The 22,920-nt window shown below is 58.1% G+C and overlaps 1 protein-coding gene across 1 annotated transcript; it reads left to right on the plus strand.

Annotated features, from left to right (window-relative positions):
* Positions 1–213: 213 nt before the first annotated feature.
* Positions 214–13,875, plus strand: TRIM8 (tripartite motif containing 8). The gene is made up of 6 exons (XM_032423324.1): positions 214–1,408; positions 10,414–10,509; positions 10,861–11,094; positions 12,094–12,125; positions 12,261–12,376; positions 12,729–13,875. Exons 1-6 carry the CDS (start codon positions 533–535, stop codon positions 13,334–13,336), a joined length of 1,962 nt encoding a protein of 653 aa, XP_032279215.1. The 5' UTR covers positions 214–532; the 3' UTR covers positions 13,337–13,875.
* Positions 13,876–22,920: the final 9,045 nt, after the last annotated feature.

Raw genomic sequence — 22,920 nt, forward strand, 5'->3', positions numbered from 1 at the left:
TCCCTCCCTTTCTGGTTGGCTTTTTTTTTTTTTTTTTTTCCACTTCTCTCCCTCCCCCTTCCGTTTCTATTTGTGAAGGGAGGAGGAAGGCAGAGGCGGGCTGGTGTCTCTGGCCGGGGACTGGAATTTCATCTGAATGACTGCCCCTGCGCGCACGCAGCGCCCCGGAGTCGGCCCGCCTGCGCCCCGCAGCCCGCACCCGCACCCGGCCGGCCAGCCGGGGGGCGCCTGCGCCGCGGCCCGGGAACCGCCAGCTCGCCTCGCCCGCCCGCTCCCGGTCTAGCCGCCCTCGGCGCGGCAGCTCTCGCTTCCCCGGCTTCTCGGACCCCGGACGAGGCGAGTGAGGTGCTGCGCGGGCGAGCCCGGAGGGAGCCCCATCGCCGCCGCCGCCGTCGCCGGAGGAAGTGTGCGGCTCCCGGGCTCTGGCCGCTGCGGGGCGCGCCCCAATGTCAGCCGCGAAGCCGGGCGCAGGCCGCGGGCCGCCGCTGGCCTAGCCGCGCGGACGGGGGCGGGGTGGGGGGGGCGGCCTCATATGGAATTTGGACCCCGGCGCTCCCCTCCAGGGCTGGAGTCCCGGCCGCGGCCCTGGCGCAGTCCGCCGCCTCCCGCTAGGCGCTCGGGAGGAGGAGGAGGAGACGCAGCCGGCTGCGCGCGCGGCGGGAGGACCGAGGCTCCCTCCTCTGGGGGGGCAGGCGCGCGGAAGGCGCTGGTGACTGAGCGACTGTCGGGGCTGCCTGGGGCCGGAGCTCGGGGCTCGGCGGGCCTGCAGCTGCACGGGACGGACCCCCAGAGTTGGGCAGTTGGGGAGGCCTGCCCGGGCCCCCTGCCCGCGGCCGCCATGGCGGAGAATTGGAAGAACTGCTTTGAGGAGGAGCTCATCTGCCCCATCTGCCTGCATGTCTTCGTGGAGCCGGTGCAATTGCCGTGCAAACACAACTTCTGCCGGGGCTGCATCGGCGAGGCGTGGGCCAAGGACAGCGGCCTGGTGCGCTGCCCGGAGTGCAACCAGGCCTACAACCAGAAGCCGGGCCTGGAGAAGAACCTGAAGCTCACCAACATCGTGGAGAAGTTCAACGCCCTGCACGTGGAGAAGCCGCCGGCGGCGCTGCACTGCGTGTTCTGCCGCCGCGGCCCCCCGCTGCCCGCGCAGAAGGTCTGCCTGCGCTGCGAGGCGCCCTGCTGCCAGTCCCACGTGCAGACGCACCTGCAGCAGCCCTCCACCGCCCGCGGGCACCTCCTGGTGGAGGCGGACGACGTGCGGGCCTGGAGCTGCCCCCAGCACAACGCCTACCGCCTCTACCACTGTGAGGCCGAGCAGGTGGCCGTGTGCCAGTACTGCTGCTACTACAGCGGCGCGCATCAGGGACACTCGGTGTGCGACGTGGAGATCCGGAGGAATGAGATCCGGGCAAGTACCCTGCACACACACACGCACGCGCTCCCTGCCGCCGGGGGGCCACCCCTCCAGACAGGCCAACTCTGGTGACATCAGGCCAGAGGCCCCCTTCCAAACTCTTCTACCCTGAAAGTTTAGGGGCGAGGTCCTGGGAAGAAGGGTCCCCCGCTACGTGACACATTCCTGCACCTGTGCTCATAGGCTCCATCTCTTGAGTCATTTACAGAATTGAGGTGAGGGGTAGAGTTCGGGTGTTGCTTTTCTGTTCTGCTCCGCAGCTCCCTTCCCCGGCCTTGTTTCTGTAGGCCCTATGGGAAGTCACCAAGGCAGTGACCCAGGTCCTGCTTCTCCAGCTGCTGTTTATGTAATGAGTGTCCTGGTGCCGCTGCTGCGGCTGACATGATCCATGATGCTGGCATACCAATGAGGAAGTAAACAAAAGCAGCCATGTTCGTTTCAAGCCCTATTGGAAACACACTGGGGGGGGGGGGTGCGGCGGAGGGGAGCTTCCGGAGGGAGAACAGAACTCTGGTATCTATCTGGACCAGGCCTGGACAGCCAGCCGCACCAGTGAGCAGTGTCTCGGCCATTCTGATTATTCCCAGTAGCCCACTCTCCATGTGTGAGAATCACCGCCCTCTGCGTGCCTCTGTATGTTGCCTGCGTCCGCATGAACAAACCTTAAAGTATGTGTCTTCATCACCCTGAGCCCTTTTCTCCCAGCCCAGCCCTCTATCACAGCCCTCCCACATTTGGGGAGGGGAAGTGGAAGACGGAAAAAGAATCCTGTGGGTTTAAGGTTGAGCTGCCTTGCAATCTGGTTTCAGGCAGCTGGCTCCCCTGGGCTGCCGGCGGGGTGATTACAGAACCGCATCCCCTCCCATTGTATACACCCGGTGGCAGCAGCCAATGTCAAGACCGCCTTCCCCCTCAGGCCCCTGGGCCTGGCTGTGGAGCTGGACTGAGGCAATACTTCCGTCCCCTTCAGTGGAGGGGGCTCCTCCTAGGTCCCTCCCTGGTCCCCTGGCTTTCAGGGTTGAGTCATACCAGAAGGAAGGGGTTGGCCTGAGACTGAGCCATCTCGAAGCCCCAGCTTGGAGCCTGGGTGTGATATCATGGGGGCGAGGTTGGGCTTTGGTTGGACTGGGAGTGTTTAATGGGTGGGGGCCCCTGGAGGCTAGTCGAGGCCAGTGGGGAGCTTGGGTATGAGGAAGCTCTGAGCAGGGGACGGTTGTGGACGGGGCCTGTTTCCTGTGGGGGGGACCAGTCAGAATGAGTCACTGTTTAGCAATTAAAAAAACATACACATACAACTAACAAAAGGCAGGAGGGCCACCACAGGCCGAGGGCAGGGATAACAAAATTTGCTGTATAATTAGTTTCCAATCGGATGGGCTAGCTCTGGGTTTTTGAACCTCTGGTTTCTTAAAGGAAGTGGAGGGGATGGAGAGAGGGGCCATTCTCTCCCCTCCCCTGGAGTTGAGAAACAGAGGCCCAGGGGAAGCAGATGAGCCCCTGGTGTCCACCCCCAACTCAGGGCAGGCAGAGCCCAGACTTTTCTCAGTACTGGGAAGCTGCTGCTATTAAGAAAGATGGAAAGGCCGGGGAAGGAGGGGAAAGCGCAGGGGCAGGAGGAAGGAGCGCCGTCCAGTTCTCTGTCCTGGGATTGACAGCGGAAAGTGACAGGAAGGGAAAGACTGAGATGTGGCTGAAAGGACCCGGGGAGGGGGCAGCAGCCGGGGTGATGAGTGAATGTGTGCCTGCACCCACGCTTCTGCTCTTAACTGTGTCTGAGTGCTAGGGGTGCTCTTCATTTGGGTGGGGAGAAAACACAATTGTGCCTGGTTCGGTAGTAGGAGGGGATCTTTAGATCTGTCTGTGTTTCCAAGGGCTCTGAGGCTGCTTTGCCCTTAAATGCACCTGTCTCTCGTCTGTACAGTTGGGGCCTGGGGGGTGGGGAGGTGGTTTGCCCATGCATGCGGAGTATATTCTGGGGTTTCCACCAGCAGGTCCCTGATCCTGGCTCATGGAAGGAACTGGATGGGAAGGAAGCGCTGAACTTTGTCAGCAGCTGCGTGCATGCATGTTTGTGCCTGTGTGTGTGTGTGTGTGTGTGTGTTCATGTGTTCATTTTTGCTCCTGGTGTGGGCAGGCTTACAAATAGTGGGGTTGCTTCAGGGCCAGATGTGCAATTCTGTGCGCTCAGCATCTGTGCCCAGCAGCCTGAGTCTTATCCCCCTCCCAGCGCCCCCTCCCCAGCCCTCCGGATTCTCTCTGGTGACCCAGGGCACTGGAGTTGGAAACCCTTCAATAGGCCAGCGCCACTCACTGTGAGTTGGACTTATTGAATGTGGAGGAAGAGGGGCCTCGCCCTCAGGGGAGGGGAAGAGCTGTGGGGAACCTGAATGGAAGAACCCATTGCGTTGCCTGTCCTCCAGCCAGGGGGAGGGGCCTTTCCCTGGGCCTTTTTTTCCCTTGCCTGAGGGCCTCTGCTGATGCCATGGATGTCACGGAGAGCAACAGAATTCTCCCGGATGTAGGAGCAGATACATGGAGAACTGCCCTTAAAATACAGCCCCTCTTCTTGTGCTTCCTCTTCTCTCCTGCCGAGGTGGGGGTGGGGGGCTGCTGAAATGCCCTATTGGCTATAAATAGGAAACTGATCAATCTCTCCCTAGTGGCCCTAGTCCCATACTCAAAAGCATGGGCCAGTCGTCTGGACTAGGGGCCCAGCAAGAAAGCAAGCCGGGCTTCTCTCCAGCCAGGAGGATAGCAGGGAACCCAGAGTCAGGCCAGCCAACTCGGTTGCCCCACTCTGTCCTTGGGAAGCCAGTGTGTAGGCCCCATTGCCCTGAAGCCTTATCCACTGGGTAGGCCCCAAAGACTACTCTTCGGGACAGGCCTAGACCCCAGATACATTCTTTGGGGCCATAAGAGGCTAACTTCCCCAAATTGGGATATCCAGGTAGGTTTGAGCCTGGCAGCTATAGGTGGTGAAACCCTCTTCTAGCCCCCTGGTTTAGGGGTTCATCTGAGCAACAGGGAACTGGGGTAAGCTGGGAGCATCCCTACCTCATAACCATCTTTAACATGGAAAGAAAATGCAAGATAAGGCCTAGTTATATGTATGAGGAGCTATTCAGGGTGTGTGTGTGTGTGTGTGTGTGTTCAGGTCATAGTTGTGCACCTGTGTCATTCCTAGGACCCCAGATCAAGGCTGGAAATGTTGCCAGAACCCTTTTCCTCACATTCTTGTAGGTTTAGTGTTGAGAGATGTTCTCTGGAAAGGGGGGTGGGGATCCCACTGATCAGGCCAAGGTTATGCTGCTCACATTGCCCCTGGTTGGAAGGCTTGCACTGGGACCCCGGAGGGGATCTGATGTCTCGGGGCCCAACGTATCTCTGGGTGGGCTGTGGGAGTGCGGGCTGCCCTGGCCCAGCTGACTGAGGCAGCACCAGGCTCCGCTGCCCCTCTTCCCCCAACCATACTCCTGACCTCTCAGGTGGGGTGGTAGCTGGGGTGTGTGTGAGGTGCCCCTTCCTTATCCTGAGTCTGCAGGGAAGGTGGGCCCTGGGCCCCAGGCAGAGGGGAGTCTCAAGCAGAGGCCCAGCCCCCACCTCCAGCCCAGGATCCCGCTGACACAGCCAGGCGCCTGTCACGCACGCCCTATCGATTACTTGGCCTCCTGCAGCTCGGGGTGGCTGTGCGTCCGTGTCTGTCTGCAGGTGCGTGTGCGCGCTTGAGTGGAACCCGCGTGTCTGGTTGTGTCTCTCAGCATGTGACTCATTTTCTCTATCTCCCACGTGGATCTCTGCGAAGGCACCGTGTGAGTGACTGCCTTGATTGTGTAGCTGTGTCGGGCGTTGCTGCGGGGTCAGGAAGGCGTGCGAGTGTGCGTCTCTGAGAGGCGGGTGACCGCGTGGCCTGCTTGCCGCAGCCCTGTGATTGGAACTTGAGTGGGTGTGCGTGACCGTCAGCACCATGTTGCTAGCATGTGGCTGCCTGCTCGGGCTCTGAGTCTTGTGTGACTTTCCCAACTGGTGGGGGTGTCGCGGAGGGGCTGAAACGATGGAATTCCCCTTGGGGTGAGCTCGCCGCCCGTGGCAGGTGTTGGAGGCAGAGGGCCAGGCGGATCCTGTGGGGCTGTGTTGGAGGCAGTGTGGGTGGGCACAGGCAGAAGGTGGGCCCAGCTTGGGCCCCTGCCCTGGACAGAGCAGGCAGGCCTGGCTGGCCTCATCCCTGGCTCTGGGAAAGCCTTCCTTCCCGGCTGGCCTGGCATTCAAGCCCAGACAAAGGGGGGCTTTCTCTCTCGCCTCTTTGTTCTGCCGCCCCAGAGCACTGCTCTCTGCATGGCAAAAGCTAATTCCACTCTGCAGCTGGGAACCCTTCTCTGGGGTCTGCCGGGGCTTGTCTCCGAGCTGCCGCTGCTCTCCTCACCCTGGCTCCTGCCCTACAGCCTCTTCTCTCTGCGTCTCTGGTTGCCTCTGGCCCGGGGGTCCACAGGGTAGCCTGAGGCAGGGGCTGAGGCCTGGAAAGGGGTGTCTGGAAGAAACTGCTCTGAGACCAGGGGAGAGTGCTGTGGCCCAGGGAGAGAGGAGGCCAGCGTACTCCTGGGACGAGGGCTTCGGGGAGAGAGTCGGGGGGGCAGGTGTGGAAGCTGGGAGGAGGTCAGGATGGGGTAGCTCTGAGCAGGGGCTGCGGCCCGAGCTGGAGCTGGAATGAGGGCCCTCCGGGCAGGGGCCTGAGCAGAGAGGTGTGTAGCAGCCCAGCTCCCTCTTCTTGCCCCCCTACCTCTCCCCGCCGCCACCACAACCCCAGGGCTGCCAGGTCCAGCCCTGGTCCTGTTTGAAAACCTCAGGCCTGCCTCTGGCCCAACCCCTGGGGCCCTGTTCCCTCCTGACCTTGCTTCTCTTCAAGGTTGACTTGAGGGTTTTATTATTATTATTTATTAACTTTTATGCAGCCTGGAGGCCCCATGGCCTCAGCCGTCTGCCCAGTCCAGTCTGGCGTCAAAAATGCCAACTGGGCCTGGCCAGTTAGACTCCAGAGGGATGTGAGGCTTTCCTGGGGCAGGAACATAAGGGGCTATAAGTGCCCTCTTTCTGAGTCGGGAGGGGCATCAGAGGGAGCAGCTCAAGGCAGAGTCTGGATGTTCTGGGGCCTGCTCCTCATCCCCGCCAGGTGTGATGGGATGGGAGTGGAGTGCCCCCGAGCCTTTTTGATGCTTTTGCCCTCACAGGCCCAGGAGCAGACCACAAGAGGCCAAAGTCCTAAGGGCCAGGGCCAGGGCCAGGAGTGAGCAGGTCCCATCAGGGCCAGGGGCTGCTGAGTGGAGCCGGGCCTCAGATTGTTCGTTGTCCTTCCTGCCGGAGGCCTGCTCCCTCCAGCACTGCTGGTCTAGCCCACGGTTCCCCGCTCTGCTCTGCTCCTGCGCCTGCCCCCTTGAGGTGCGCCACACTCCAGGTGACTCACTTCGGGCTGGGAGCGTTTGTAAAGTGCCCCCACCCCCACCCCCTGCATTGAGAGCCCATACTCTGAAACAAGCTGGAAAATCTGGTCCTATCTCAGCTGTTTTTCCCAGGTGGGCAGTGGGGCCTCGGCTCTCGGCAATTCCCTGGACGTTGGGACGGAACGAGGCTGCTGGTAGCGGGGCAGGGGGGTGTCAGTCTTGCTTCCTCTCTCCCATCTCCCAGCTTCTCAGTATCCCGATTCAGTCATTTGGTGGAATTGAGGTGAGGGCTAAGGAAGAGACAGCAAGTAAATATTCCCGTCCCTTCCCCCAATTTCCCAGTGCCTGAGGTAACAGTGATGTCCCCCCACCCCCCTGCCTCCCCCAGCTTTTGTCTGTGGCAGGATTAAGATCATCTGGCCTCAAGGGAGGGCAGTTCCTGCAAGGGTGAGCTGACCAGCATGGGCCCCTGGGCCCCCCTCCCAGCCCTCCATGACGACTGGCAACCCTTGGCTGGTTTCCTTCCCATTTCTGCCCCTTCCCCTACCTACCCCTGCAGCAGAGACAGGAGCTCAATGTCCTCTGAGCTGGGGGAGGGGAAGTGAAACCCAGCCACCTGCTAGAGAGTGCAGCCATTGCCTTTGCCGGGCCTGGACTGGGCTCCCAACCCAGAGGGCTCTGGGCATGCAAGGTCCCAGAGTATAAGTACTGCCAGGAAAGGCTCTGAGAAAAGCCTAGAAGAAGAGGCACAGGGCTGAACTCCACCCCCTAGGACTGGATGGAAGGTAACTCCTTTGGCTCTTCCCTGAGGAGTCAGCCATGAATTCCTTGAAGGGGTTCCAGGTGGGCGGGAGAGGGGCTTCCCACTGCTCTGGAGGGTGGGAGTGCAACAGCCCCCATTCCAGGCCCCGGGGAACTTGGTCTGGGTACCTACCTGGGGCTGCCTCTTTCCTGCCCCTCATCTGGAACTCAGCCCCAGGTGCATCGCTAATCGGACACTGATGGGTTTGGTCATAAGAAGTAGCTAGGCAGGGAGACCATGGTTCGCAGATGTTTGGGGAGGGGGCTGTGCTTGCAGGTATTCTGAGCACTGGAAAGACAAGAGTGGCCTGGACTCTGAGACACATCTGGAGGGGTGTGCCCTGTTCTCTGAGTAGCCAGAAGGCAACAATTTGAGGGCCAATTGTTACAGGCCCTAATGTTCCTGAAGGGGAGTCCTGGTGACCTTGCCTTTATGGCAGGCCTCTCCTAATTGTCTGGGGCCCTCAGGGGGCTCAGCCTTCACCGTGTAGGGGGCAGGATGCAAGTATATGTGTAGCTGTGTGCAACAGTGTGCGTGAGGGGGGCCCGGGCCCAGTGGCAGTGCGGGCTTGGGTGTGTTCTGGGCAGTGCTGCAGGGTGCTGGGGGCAGCTTCATAGACACGGAGGATGCGGGACTGCCCAGCCGTTGTTTCCCTGCAGGCTCTGACTCTCAGGCTGACAGCAGACCCCTGTGCATGTTGGACTGGTGTGGGGACCTGCTGGAAGGACAAAGCGCTGGGGGCAGGGCAAGGTCTCCTGGGGCTGGTTCTTAGAGGTCCTGTCCTAGGTCAGGGGTCAAGTTGTTGGAGCGGGGGCGGGGCCGGTGTACCCCTGGCTTCTCCAGCTTAGAACCTGAGAGCCTTAACGCACCACCTCCTCCTGTCCCCAGGGTCCTGATTTTTGTTTCCAGGGCAGCCACCAGCTCACAACGAGGTCGCCAAACTCTCTTACTGGCCTTGGTTTCCCCCGAACATAAAATGGGCTAGAGGAGCGAGGAAGGGATGGGTGCCGCTTGTCTCTAGGAAACCAGTTGGGTCTGGGTGAAGAGTGGGGGGGTCATAGGTCAAACTTGAGGGTCACTGTGAGGCCCACACAGAGGAAGGAAAAGAACCACTCCCTGTGGACACTTACTGTGAGCCAGGTTCTGTGCCACCTGCTTTGCAAACCTTATATTGTAGGCAAAACCATCGCTTTATTCAGTCAACTGGTTCTGCATCTGTAGGGTGCTGGGGCCTCTGTGTGGCCTGGCTGGGGAGGGAGGTGGGAGAAGACAGCAGCAAAACCCTATTTTCAGCAGGCTTGGAGCTTTGCAGGGAGACCAGAATGCACTTCGCGAGGCGGACTACAGAATAGTGTTGTCCTGTAGGTCTCTCTGTGATGAGGCTCAGGTTTGGTACCTGTGGTGTGCGGTACGTCAGCCCCTGGCTCCAGGTCGCTAGTGAGCACCCGAAACTGAGGCTGGCACACCTGAAGAACTGATGTTTGACTGAATTTATTGTCATTCGCTTCAACTTAAATAGCCACCTGTGACTCGCGGCTGCCGTACTGCGCGGCACAGCGACGGGGGGGTACAGTGTGACAGGCCCCCGCCCGACAAGGACGGGGAGGGCCCTGCGCAAACGTCGAGCGTGGACCGTGGAAAGTTGCCTAGGTCGTGGGGCCTTAAGTTGTGCCTTGAGGGATGGCCAGAGGGAGGACGGGGGCACTGTGGGCATCGTGTCAGCAGCGTGCAGGGAGTCTGGATGTGCACGGGGCACTGGGGACAGGATAGCAGCCCACCTGGCTGGGCGAGTCAAGTTGTCAGAAAGCCTTCGTGGCCAGAGTATTGGAAGGAGGGAGTCATTGAGGGCTCTTGAGCGGGAAGAGACCATGTTTGAAGAGGCATGTCTGGTGAGGGAGTATGACAGGATGGATGGAACAGCCAGGATGGGCAGGGCTGGGAGAGGAGGGCTTGTGGAGACAGGAGATTAGGGGCTGAGAAGAGCAGCTTGGTTCAGCACCTTTCACCAAACTGGCCTTGGTTCTTACGAGAGCCAGAGTCTCCCTTCCACCTGGGTCCACCTGAGAGTCTGAGACGCCTAGCAAGGACTTTAGAGGCCTAGCTCTCAGCGTCGAGAACAAAGGAAGGGGTAGCTGCCCTCGATGCCCCCAAATGCAGGTAAGGCAAGTATAGGGTGAGATCTATGGACTAGGCAGAGGGCCTATATGACCTTGGAAGGTTGTTTGTCCCTCTGCATCTTAGGGTACTCATCTCTAAGATGGAGCTCCCCAGAGAGAGGCGGCATGCCTTGTATGAGACAGACCCTGCCGCCTGATCACCTAGGTTTGTATCCCAACTCTGACATGTACTAGCTGTGTGACTTTGGACGAATTGCTTAATCTCTCTAGTTTCCTCTTCTCTGAAATGAGGATAATAATAGTACTTAACTCATAGCATTACTGGGGTGATTAGATAAGTCTATACAGGAAAAGCACTTAGAACAGGGGCTGGCCTGACCCTGCCCTCAGAAAGCTCATGGTTTAGATATGTGTGGGCAGCTATTCCAGGCTTTCTGTTCCTGGGAACAGGCTGGCCAGACAGCTGTCACCAGGCCCCTGGGATTGCGTGGGGGCCAGAAGGGTTTAGATGGCAGAAATTTAGGCCATCTGAGTCAAAGAATCTATAGGATGAGTCTGTTATTAGAGGGAAGGGTGGTGCTCACCCATCCTTGGTAGGGGATAGAGCTGCAGCCCCCTCTGACGCCCCTTCCCCACCTGTCCCCGCAGAAGATGCTGATGAAGCAACAGGACCGTCTGGAGGAGCGAGAGCAGGATATTGAGGACCAGCTGTACAAACTTGAGTCGGACAAGCGCCTGGTGGAGGTAGCTAAGCCCAAGCCCATGGTATGGGGCGGGGAGGCTTGGGTGCAGGGCCTCGGGCTGGTTCCTTATTTGGGCTAGGACCTGTTCTGTGGTCAACTCTGTGCTAGAATCCCGTGGTCAGTTATTTAGTGAACTGTCGGTGGCTGAGCCCCCACTGGTGGCAAGGGTAGCCGGCCCAGAGCCCCGTGCTACCAGCAGGGAATGAGCAGGTCGGACCTTGCCCTCAGGAGCCGTGGGCAGCCTGGGGGGTGGGCGTCCCAGACTCTACCTTCCAGGCTATGAGAGCGGCGGGAGCGGCAGCCAGAGGTCCCCGGGGCTCACTCCCGCCCGCTCTCACCCCCGGGCCTGCAGGAGAAGGTGAGCCAGCTGAAGGAGGAGGTGCGGCTGCAGTATGAAAAGCTGCACCAGCTGCTGGATGAGGACCTACGGCAGACGGTGGAGGTCCTGGACAAGGCCCAGGCCAAGTTCTGCAGCGAGAACGCAGCGCAGGCGCTGCACCTCGGGGAGCGCATGCAGGAGGCCAAGAAGCTGCTGGGCTCCCTACAGCTCCTCTTTGACAAGACGGAAGATGTCAGCTTCATGAAGGTGGGCTGGGACCGGGACCGGCTGGTGGGACCGGGGGTCATTCCTAAACTGGAGCCTGCCCTCCTTGGCTCCCCAGTGAATTGCCCCCAGCAGTAGGCTCGCAGGGTTTTGGAGCCAGCCTGCATGGCTTCAGAACCCTCCCACCCCGCGCTTTCTAGCCTTGTGAGCTTGGGAGCGAGTCATAGATGTGCCCTATGCCGGAGTTCCCTCGCTAATAAAATGGGGGGCATAATACAGATCTACCTACTATCCTTTATCCACAGTGCCAATTTTTTTTTTTTAAGATTTTATTTATTTATTTGACAGATAGAGAGCACAAGTAGGCAGAGCAGCAGGCAGAGGGAGAGGGAGAAGCAGGCCCCCCGCCGAGCAGGGAGCCGGATGTGGGGCTCGATCCCAGGACCCTGGGATCATGACCTGAGCCGAAGGCAGCCGCCTAACTGACTGAGCCACCCAGGCGCCCTGACGGTGCCAAATTTTGTAAAAGTCTCTGAAAACTGGTAGGAAAAATTCTGACAACTCATTTAACAGAAAAAATTGACCTGAACTCATGTTGGCAATTTATGGTCTTTATTTATCTTGCTTGATACAAGTATTCAAACATTTTGCTGCAGGAACATTGATGTATCGGATGATGGATACAATACATAATATATAGTACAGGCACCATATTCCCCTTCTAAAATCCAACAAATTCCAAATTCCAAAACACAGTTGGCCCCAAGGATTTCGGATAAAAGACTGAGTGCCTCTAACATCTTCCTCCTAGGATATTGTGTAGATAAAATGATGGATGTGTAGAAAGCACTTTAGTGTTTGTCACATAGTAAGCGCTCAATAAATGTTAGCTATTCTTATCTTCTAGAAATGGAGACACTCCCTCCCCCCTTGCCACACTTTGGCTGGAATCAGATGGTCAGCCCTGCCTGGGGAGAAGGAGGATGGGGCAGCTCTCCCATGTTGCCTTTCCCACTGACTAACCCTTTTCTCTCCCCCTAGAACACCAAGTCTGTGAAAATCCTAATGGACAGGTGAGCAGCTGGCCACTGGCCCCCAGGGGAACACATCTGGGGGAGGGCAGGGAGGGCCAGGCCCACCGGGGGGGAGGTAGGGCAGGCTCACCCGTGATACCTCCTCACAGCAGATGCCCCGTCCACTGCCCCCAGGACCCAGACCTGCACGGGCAGCAGCCTTTCTCCCCCTAAGATCGGCCACCTGAACTCCAAGCTCTTCCTGAATGAGGTGGCCAAGAAGGAGAAGCAGCTGCGGAAGATGCTAGAAGGTGAGGGTGGTATCCTCAATGGAAAGGAGAGAGCCCTTTGGGCAGGGAGGAACGCCAGAGCCTTCTCTCTGAGAGGCAGCATGGCCTAGTCAGATAGTCTTTTCTTCTTATCCTGGCTTTGCCACTTCTAGCTATTGGACCTTGGGAAAAGCCATATTACCTCCCTAAACTTCAGTTTCTTCAGCTGTAAAATGGGAATAATAGTACTATCTACCTGCTAATGGAGTAGGCAGCATTGAGTAAGACCGTGCATGATGTAATGAGCTTGGGCCTGTAGATAGAAAGCGGGGAGAGGAGGCCTGGGTTGCTTGGGTTGGGAGCTTTGGCGACTTTTGCCCCAAACTCTCCACAGGCCCCTTCAGCACACCGGTGCCCTTCCTGCAGAGCGTCCCCCTGTACCCTTGTGGCGTGAGCAGCTCTGGGGCGGAGAAGCGCAAGCACTCAACGGCCTTCCCGGAGGCCAGTTTCCTAGAGACGTCGTCAGGCCCTGTGGGCAGCCAATATGGGGCAGCGGGCACAGCCAGCGGCGAGGGCCAGTCAGGGCAGCCCCTGGGGCCCTGCAGCTCCACGCAGCACTTGGTGGCCCTGCCGGGCGGCGCCCAACCAGTGCACTCAAGTCCTGTGTTCCCCCCATCACAGTATCCCAATGGCTCCGCCACCCAGCAGCCCATGCTCCCCCAGTATGGCGGCCGCAAGATTCTCGTCTGTTCTGTGGACAACTGTTACTGTTCTTCCGTGGCCAACCACGGTGGCCACCAGCCCTACCCCCGCTCCGGCCACTTTCCCTGGACAGTGCCCTCGCAGGAGTACTCACACCCGCTCCCGCCCACACCCTCCGTCCCCCAGTCCCTTCCTGGCCTGGCGGTCAGAGACTGGCTCGACGCCTCCCAGCAGCCTGGCCACCAGGATTTCTACAGGGTGTATGGGCAGCCGTCCACCAAACACTACGTGACGAGCTAACGCCACGCAGGCAGTGGGGGCACTGGGGGATCTTCCCCCCCAGCCCCCCAGTGGCTCGGGAATTATGCATCCAGAGACCTGCCCTTCTACCTTCCTGTCTTCCCTCCCTTCCTCCTTCATCTCCCCCCAAGTCTTTTCCTTTTGGATTTTGTTTTGTTTTGGGCTTTGTTTTTGATTTTTTTCTTTTTTTTTTTTTTTATGAATCTCCTGAACGCAGACGTGACAGTGAGAGCTGGCCCGGGCTGCAGGTGGCCCTGAGTTGGGAAAACGTCTACTTCAAGGCATTGAGCTCTCTCTCTGTCTCTCCTTTTTTTTTCCACTCCTTCCCCTTCCAACCCCCGTGGCTGGAAGGAGCCTCAGCTTCCCCTAAAGCCTTGGGGGATCCGGGGGATCCAGCCCTCCTCACCTAGCCCTGGGAGGAAGGACCAGTGGTGCCCACTGGCCCGCTTCTCCTCTTGTTTTTCTTTTGGGCAGTTTGATCACTGACTAAGAAATGACCTGTAGATTGTGGGGCTTTTTTTTTTTTTTTTTCTTTAAACCAAGAATGATTTCTCCTACTTCCTTCTTCTCAACATCCTCCCAGATGGAGTTCAAAGGCCACTTCTCAAGCAGCTTTTGGCACCTTCAGCCTCAGAGTGGAATCTTAAAGACAGGAACCCCATGTCCAGGAAAGGGGAAAAGGAACTTTGCCAATGATAGTGACCACAGCAAAAGCAAATAATAATAATATTAATAATAATAAAGAGAAATAAAAGAAATAATAAAATAAAAAACCATAGCACAGCCCTTGTTGAGGTCAGTGGGGGAGGAGTGGCTGCCCCGAGTTGGGTCCTTGCCTGGATTTTGACACAGCAACTTCCTGTAGTGAGCACTTTGTATGAATCGTGGACTTCCTGTTCTCAAGGCGCAGGTATTTATTCTGTAATCTGTCTAGAGCACACACCGAAATCCAACCTTCTAATAAACATAATGGCGCAGTCCCACTCCCTGCCTCGCCTCTTACCCCTCACTCCCCCAGGCCCAGGGTCTTCAGGTGTTGGTACAAGAAAGGGCACTGAGGGATGGAAGCTGCTGCCTTCCTTGCCTTGGTTCTGTGCTCCGTCTAGACTGTTCCAGGCCCGTGAATGTCAGTTCGTCAGGCACTAACTCCATCTCCTCTCAGCCTTGGGTTCATTTGACAAATATTTGCTGAGCGAGGGCCTCCCAGGCCCAGCCCCCTGCTTCATAGGTCCTGGCATCTCTTTGAGGTTCTGCCAGCATGTTCTTAGCTAGTACAGACAAAGGAAGAAATACCTTTCTGTGAGTCTTGCAAAATTACCTCCTTCAGTCCACAAATATTTATTGAGCACATGCTAAGTGCCAGGCACTGTGCGGGGCCCTGGGCATAAACAGAGCAGACCCTCTTTTTGTAGTTTAGTCTAACTGGGCCTTGGCCCCCATTGGGGGAGTCACTCAGCTCCATGCTTCCTGTGGTGACTTGGGCCCAGGCCCACCCTGCACACAGGAAAAGAGCAGGCAGGAAAATCCTTGGCTCTGAGAGGCATGGAGGTAGGGTAGCAAGGTGAAGAAGACATTCTACCCCCATCCCCTTTGGCAGAGCTGCTCAAAGTCTCTAGTGTGTCTTGGGAGCTTGTTAAAAGGGCTGATTCCTAGAGTCCGCTTAGACTCCGTGGGAGCCGTCAAGGGCCCAGGAATCTGTATTTTTAACTCCCCAGTTAAAAGAAGTGCTGCCATGAAGGATTGGCTAGGGTCCTGCTTGTCACAGGGACCCCTGGGTAGAAGGAGGCGCTGGAGGACACCTCTGGTGGCGGCAGGGGGGTCATATTTTAAAAGGGATCTCTGGTTTGTTGTGTAACACTGCATGGATCTTACGTCATACAGCAGCCTCTGCCCTTCTTCCATACCAGTAGGAGGGGCAACCTTTGCTGGTGCCTAGTTCTCTCTCCCCTTGTTTGGGTAGAATCAGGGCCCAAATGCCTCCTATCCCAGGAAGCCTAGCGCAAGGCAGGGAGCCATGGGTAAGTCCTGTCCTGTGCCAGGGGCCCGAGCCTCACCCAGCCCTAGTCATTCCCCCTCTCATAAAAGTAAGGACCCAGGGTGGAGGGCATGGTGAGCCCATGTTCCCCTGGCCAGTGGGCTGGCCAAACCAAAACAGAGTCTTGGTCCTGCTAAGTAGAAGCTCTGTCTTCCCATCCCGTGGGAATAGAAAATGACTCAATGTTGGGTGGGTGGACCCTTGCCTCATTGCTCCCCCTTCCCCACTTTGGCTGGGAGCCAGAGCCAGGACAGGATGACAACAGCTGGCCTGCCCCCTTCTCTTCCCCTGCACCTGTTTGGGGCTAAAGCGAGGGGGCAGATGGTTGGAGCACAGTGCCCCGGCAGCCCAGGGTGGAAGGATGCCTGGGGGCAGGTGCTGGTGGACAGACAGACATTTCACTCCGCTCACATCTGCTCCTTTCTGTGGTTGTCAGGGGCCCTAGGACATCTGTGCCAAGGGTTGGGAGCCAAGACAGAAAGCTGCCCAATTTCTTTCCCACTTGGCCTAGTTTTGTTGTAGCTGATGGGAGGGGCCCTGTCTCCAGATGCATCAGTCAGACCGGGATAGGGAGGGAGACTCTGGTGGGGTGGGGGGTTTGAGCCCCACCGGGTCCCAGCTCCGGAAGCCCACCCGGGACACCCCGGACAACTACACACTCAGGCACGCAGGCTGCGGGCAAAGCAGCCAGTTGCCAGTAGTACAGCCGGGGGGTGCCCGGGCAGCCAGGGAAGCAGGGAAGCCAACCCCACCCAGCTGTCCCCCGCCACCCAGCTGTCCCCGGCTTCAGAGGGGCAGCTGTCACCCACCTCCCAAGAGGGTCAGGGGCACAGGAGGCCCAGAAAGAGCTGGAGCTTCCCCAAGACACAAGGCCTGCAGAAGGTGTGAAGGGGGCCTTCCCCCACTCCGCCCCGGTGCGCACACTCCCACACCCCTGGGCCCCCACAGCCGCGCCCTGCGCCTCACACCGCGGACGGCTCCGAGATAGCGGCTCTCGCACCCCAGGCGCTGCCCTCCCGCCTTCCCCAAGAGGCGGTCACTCCTCCCCTTTCCGGGAAGGGCTGGGTGTCAGGAGCGCCTCTCCCCCACCCCACCGGTGGGGGGCGGCGGCTGCTGTGGCCCAGATGCGCGCCGCCCTCGGGGAGGCGACCGCCGGGGGGTTTCCTCCGCCCGCCACCCGCGCCGCCGCCGGGGCTCTTTCATGTCGCTGCCCTCCCCGTCCCAGCCCGGGCCCAGCAGCTGCGCCCCGCTCCCCGCCCCCAGCCTCTCTCCCAGCTGGCTTTAGGGTGGGGCGGCGCAGCTGGGGAACAGCTGCAAGGCGTGGGGGGGGAGGGTCGGCTGGCCCCGCAACAGCCGGAAACAGTCCCGGTGCCGGGGGAGGGGCGCGGGGGGGGGCGGGGAAGGCGAGGCCGGGGGTGGTCGGCTCCTCTGCCCCGCCCCCAGCGCATCTGGCCGGGCCTGCTGAGAGGGGCAGACCCCAGATCAAAGCCCCCTCCCGGCTTCAAAGGGCGCCCTGCGGGCGGGGCGGGCGGGGCGGGCGGTGGGGCAGCCGGGAGCACCCTGCGGGCGTCGCCGCTGAGTCAGCGCCCCGGGCCCCTCTCCCGAGGCGAGACCCCACCTTCGAACCTCACTTCTGGGTTCCTCCATTCCTGTTCACACCCACCCACTCAAGGCCCTGGCGTTGTCACCATGCCACTTCCTCAGACACCTTCAATTTCTCCCATCTGAGGGTGGGGGAGAACCGAGGCACACTTTCAAGATGGAGCCTGGCCCCCTGGGGGATTCCCTACCCCACCTCTGAGTCCTGTAAATTCGGGGTGGGTGGATGGAGGGTCTAGGATATGTCCTTCCCCAACCTAGTGATCTAGGCCTACAAAGAAAGGGCCGGGGGGCGGGGAGGGGGGGCGGATGTTGATCCTACTGCGGCTGCGGGGTAAAGGGAGGTAGAAGACTGATCCCCGGGTGTCCCTGGACAGACCCCACCCCATTTTAGCCCCTCTTTTACAGTGAGGGTCTCCCTGTATGATTTTGGAAAACTCTCCCTTGGAGGGGCCTTAGAAACAGTGATCTCTAGAACCTGGGATCCTTGTACTGGTTCTAGAACCCTCTGAATCCTGTTTCTTGAGTTAAGGGGAAGGAAGGAAATTGAGAACACCCTTGGATTGCCCCTTCCCTATACTCTGGGCAAGGCCCCGGGATTCAGGGCTAAGACCCCAGAAACGTCCATGGAGGCTGAGGAAATGAGACAGACCAGAGAGTGGGGCAAAGGCAGCCAGGGTTGGGGGCTCATCAGGTGAGAGGTTACAGATCTGGACCAGGTGGTGGGCTGGCCTCAAGAATATCACCTTCCGGCAGTTTCTCTCTTCCTCCAACACTCTACCCTTTCCAAAGACTCTCTTCCCTTCCAGAGCAAGATGTAGTCACTCTCTGCTTGAATTCCTCAAGACACAGCTTCCACAGGGAAAGCTCTTACAGATAACAAATAGAAATCCGGTGGATAGAGCTTTGATATCTACCATATTCTCTATGGTATATGGGAATCACACCCGCTGAGTGAGGGAAGCCTTCAAGAGCCCAGGGCTTCTTGCCTAAAATCCCCTGTCCCTGGCATTTATGATGCAGGGCCTTGGCAAGAGGCTTACCCCTGAGCTCTGCACTCGAAGTCTGCATGTTTCCTCCATGGGCAACCAGTTTTCTTTAATTGCTGTGTGGTTAATTCCTCTCAACTGCAGCAAACTGGGATATTTATGACTTCCCCTTGCACTAGATCTTCAATAATTGGGTCTTTCTTGGGCGCCTGGGTGGCTCAGTTGGTTAAGCCACTGCCTTCAGCTCAGGTCATGATCCTGGAGTCCCGGGATCAAGTCCCGCATCGGGCTCCCTGCTCAGTGGAGAGCCTGCTTCGCCCTCTGACCCTCCCCCCTCTCATGCTCTCTCTCTCTATCTCATTCTCTCTCTCAAATAAATAAATAAAATCTTTAAAAAATAATAATAATTGGGTCTTTCTTGAGAAAGAACCCATCTGCTCAGTGCCATAGATTATTTTTCATTATTTACATGGAGGCAAGAAAAGGGAGATGTATGGGGTGGTGTGTGGCAGAGTTTGCAACAGCTTGTAGAATGGGGTGTTAGCGGTGGCACGGGCGACATCTCAAACTTGCAGGTAAAGAGTGAAATGCAGGAGCAGGTGTCCAAGACCTGAGTGTTAAGGATGGTGTGGACTTCTGGTCCACCTGGGGGGGGGGGGGGAAATGGCAGTGAGTCATGTGACCTATGGATGTCGGGCTGCCTGGTTGTGAGTTGGATGTTGTCGTTAGACACTCTCCACATCTGTGTCTGCTGCAGGGCACTGAGCAGGGAGGGGGTTTGGATGCAAATGGGCAACTCAGGGCCTAACAGAGAGGGACTCTCCAGCCACACCACATGCCATCGCCAGCAGCTGCAGCAACCCAAGCTCCACCTATCACATCGTAGGCTTAGAGTCAGTCCTCAGCAGCCCAGGTGGTTCTGTGCTCTGGTGGCTCTTCTGAGCCCTCTGCCTGGATTGTACACCTAGACTCAGAGTTTTGCCTCGGCTGCGTGCCCCTTCCTGCCCTCTCCAGGAGGGCATGAGGAGAAAGGAAATTATGCACGCAAAGTGCTGGGTTTGTCGCCGTCACTGTCCACTTCGGGGCACTGATACCTCTCACAACGCTTCTGTTCCTGCGGGCCAGCCACACTGCCGTGCGCCTAGGACTCTCACGCGGTATTCTAACTGTTGTGGTTTACATGTCAGGCTGCATGTGGCCCAGCCTACCTGTCCAGCTAGCCTGTGAGTCCCTGGAGGACGTGAAATAGTAGTCATCTTTGATTTTTCAGAGCCTACGGACATTGCCTGTTTCATTCATTCACTCATTTACTCGAGGTTCCTCTATTTCTGGACACCATTCCCATGTTGGGGATACATCAGTTAACAAAACAGACAAACTCTGGGCCCTCTTGGAGCTGATAATTTGGTGGGGAAGGGACAGATGACAAACAATAAATCAATAAATGTGAGTTGATGGTAAGTACTCAAGTAAAGCAGGGTGAGGGGGGTAGGGCATGCCAGGAAGGTAAGGGGGCATGGCAGTTTTATATAGGGAGATGGTTAGGGATAGCTTTACTGAGAAGGTGACAGCAAGCAGATATTTCAGAATGTGGGCGCCTGGGTGGCTCAGTTAAGCGTCTGCCTTTGGCTCAGGTCATGATCTGGGGGTCCTGGGATTGAGGCCCGTGTAGGGCTCCCTGCTCAGCAGGGAGCCTGCTTCTCCCTCTCCCCTTGCCCCTCCCCCCACCGCTTGTGCATGCTCTCTCTCTCTCTCAAATAAATAAATAAAATCTAAAAAAAAAAAAGAAAAAAGAAAAGATATTTCAGAATGTGAGGAGGCAAGGTCTCAGGGTATCTGAAACAACAGTGTTCCAGGCAGAGGAAACAAGCACAAAGACCAGAGGCAGATGATGCTTGTTTCAGGAACGGCAAGGGGGTGTGTGTGGCTGGAAAGATTGAGAGGCAAGAGCAGTGAGTAATGAAGTCAAAAAGGCATGAGGGAAGGGGGCCAGGGCATGAGGCATTATAAGTGCTTTGCCTCTGCTCAAGAGATAATTTGCTGAATGAATGAACCAATGGATGGATGGATGGAAGGATGGATGGATGGATGCCAAATGCTGATGCTTTCAGGGCTCTAGGGGTTTCACAGGGGAGCCCTGTGGGCTAGAGGGTGCCAGGTCATCTTCCTGGGCATATGGGACTCTTGCATCATGCCCTAAAAGAGGAGTAAGAAAAGCACAAAAGAGGGGCAGACACTCCAGAGAGAAGGTGACTATGAGCACAGGTGGGGAAATAAAATTGCAGGCGTTAGGTTGGGGGATAGCGAGGATAGCTCTTGTGAAGCTCAGGGTCTGCGTGAGAGTCCACGATTGACAGATCTATAACAAAGGCTTGGGGTCAGATCAGAGGGCTCTTGAATGACAGGATAAACAGTTTGGCCTTGAGTCCCATAGCCACAGGGCCCCTGAAGACATCTGAGCAGGGGAACTGTGTTTTAGAACAATGGGTCTGAGCACTAAGGCGGTGAGGGCCAGGCAGCAGGGGACAAGATGGCCACCCAGGGGGCAGAGGGAGGTGCGAGAGAAAGAGTGGGTAGGGCTGCAGGGTGCAGGCTGGCCCCCGCCCAAGGACAGGAAGGGCCTCCAGGTCCCACAGCTCAGCCAAGGAATGGAAGCCCGGATGAGGCCTTCTCCTTCCCTGCCAGCCGGCCACGGGCCCTGGAGTCAGCAGAAAAGCCCGGGCCCCGGGGAGGAGGCGGCGCGGAGCCAGAAGCTGCTGAGGGCGCACTGGCAGCAAGATGCCATTGTACGTCCGCAATCAAGATACTTCAGAGGAAATCAAAAGCACCAACTGGGGAAATGATGTGCGCGCGCGCTCTCTCTCTCTCTCTCTCAAACACACACACAAACTTCTGCCTCCAAAATGGGTCAAGTGAAGGCTGTGGGCGTGGGCTGGGGAGGGAGGGCTGGAAGGAGAGGAGGCCCAGGGCCCCGGAGCAGCCTGGGCGCTCGTGCCCACTCGCCCTCCTGGCGTAGGGGGCGGCAGCAGCTGCAGGGGGGGCGGACGGGAGCCTAAATACCCACCCCCCAGGCATATGGATAATGCTCACAGCTGCCCTGCCTGCTTTGCGTTCATTAAGACCAACTGTTTCAGGAGTGGTGGCAGGCGGGCAGGAGGGGGCGATGTGCCCATTCACAGACTGGGGCTGGGGGGGGGGGGGGCCCTGCCTGCAGCTGTGCAGACACCGCCCCCTGCCTGGATCCGCATCCCAGCCCCCCCCCGAATTCTCCTTCCTCCCTCTTTCTTCCTCCCAGCTCGCTGCTCTGGTAGATCTGGAGGTCTCAGGGTGGGAAAGGGGGCCGGGGAGTCCCGGTGAACCCCCAGGAGCTGGGTGAATTGAGGGGCGAGTTGGGCTGGGTTGTGTCCCCCCCACCCCCGCCCCCACCCCCGCCGCAAGATGGGCGGTTGCTTGCAAACCGAAGCTCCTTATCCTTTTCTCTCCCGAAGCCATCTGTGCTTTGGCCCTGTCATCTGGAGGCCCCAGAGGAGCCTCATTCCTACCGAAAGCCCCAGATCAGGCTTGCTGTGTGCCCCCAGACAGAATCCAAGGCGTGCGGGGGTGGCGTGCTGGTGGGATTTCACCCGATTCCACCTCTCGGAAGTGAGGAAGGCTGAGGAAGGGAGGCTGCTGGGCTGCAGGTCGACCAGCTGGGACTGGGGACTGGGTTAGGGGGCCTGTGTTGAAAGCCAGGCCCAGGGAGGGGTCTGGCTGGTGTAATAGGCCCCGGCCGCCAAGTACGGCTGAGCCGCCCGCGCCCTACATGAGGGCACCCACCCGAGGGACTCGCAGCTAGTGCCAAGCCTCACACCCTGACGTGGGTCATCCTCTTCCATATGAGTCAGCAGTGGCCCAGGTGACAGGCCTGTCCAGTGTCAGGAACACGCATTCTGCTAACAAGGCAGTGTCCCCGTGCATCGGTTGGCAGCCTGCCCTTCCTTCTTCCCGTTGGTGGTCTGAGGAGGGAGAGCGCGCTCCCTCTCTTCCATTTCGGGCCAGGGCACTGGGTGGGGGCTGCTGAGCCCGGGTGAGAATGGAGGCAGCTGATGCCAGGCCAGGGCCCAAGGAGCAACGGCCTCCCCAGTCTCTTCCTCTGTTGTCAGGGTGGGGCCGGGCCCCCCGCCCCCTCTGCCGGCGGCCTCCAGACCAGCGGCCACCTCTGGCACTCCAGGAAGGGGCTTGTGCATCCTGAAGAGGGGGGTGACAAAGAGGAAGGTAGTCCTCTCACCCACCTCCCTGTTTCCCGGAGCCTCACCCCACCGCTGCCCCCAGCAGGTCACAGCCCTGCATCTAGTCAAGAGGGCATCCGGGAGAAAAATGGGCCTTCCAGGCTGCCGGAATCTCAGACAAGCCATTTCCTCGCTGTGTTATCCTAGGCAAGTGACTTACCTTTGAGAGCCTTGGTTTCCCCAACTAGGAAATAGGGATGGGAATACTTATCTCGTAGGGCTGCTGGAAGGGTCTAGTCAGCGATTGACTAACAGGGCTAGCAGTTTGCTTAGCAAAGCCGCCCCCAGCCCTTGTAGCTTTCAGCTTCAGGTATTCGAGCAGGTTCTCCCATAAACTCTGCCCCTCCTTGACTTAGCTTGACCTCTGCAATTCTCTCATTAATATTTTATTTCTTTAGCAAAGGCTTTTTGTCCCTGGGACACTGCTATTCACTCTGGGGAAAGAAACCTCCCCATGTTCCTTTGTGCAGGAGGCTTCCTTAGCTCCTTTTCTGAGCGTAGAAGCCAAAAGGTGAAAAGGCACAGGCCCCTCTTCCCCTGCTATCTGAAAGTAGAGCTTTCCTACGAAACCTTTCACAAGCCAAAACAGGGTAAAGCAGTGTAGACCCTGCTTTCCAAAAGTTCGCATCACACCACTTGGCTTTTATGTGAGACCTACATTAGTATGGCAATGGCTTTTTTTTGCAAAAATGA

This window comes from Phoca vitulina, unplaced genomic scaffold (assembly GCF_004348235.1).
Source record: "Phoca vitulina isolate PV1807 unplaced genomic scaffold, GSC_HSeal_1.0 scaffold28, whole genome shotgun sequence".
Lineage (NCBI taxonomy): Eukaryota > Metazoa > Chordata > Mammalia > Carnivora > Phocidae > Phoca > Phoca vitulina.

What these genes read in the sequence shown, in the direction of transcription:
- TRIM8 (XM_032423324.1), top strand. Translation starts at nt 533, where the DNA reads ATGGAATTTGGACCCCGGCGCTCCCCTCCAGGGCTGGAGTCCCGGCCG. An exon ending in CGGACAAGCGCCTGGTGGAG is followed by an intron (nt 10,510 to 10,860) that starts GTAGCTAAGCCC and finishes CCGGGCCTGCAG; the next exon opens with GAGAAGGTGAGCCAGCTGAA. An exon ending in AAGATGTCAGCTTCATGAAG is followed by an intron (nt 11,095 to 12,093) that starts GTGGGCTGGGAC and finishes CTCTCCCCCTAG; the next exon opens with AACACCAAGTCTGTGAAAAT.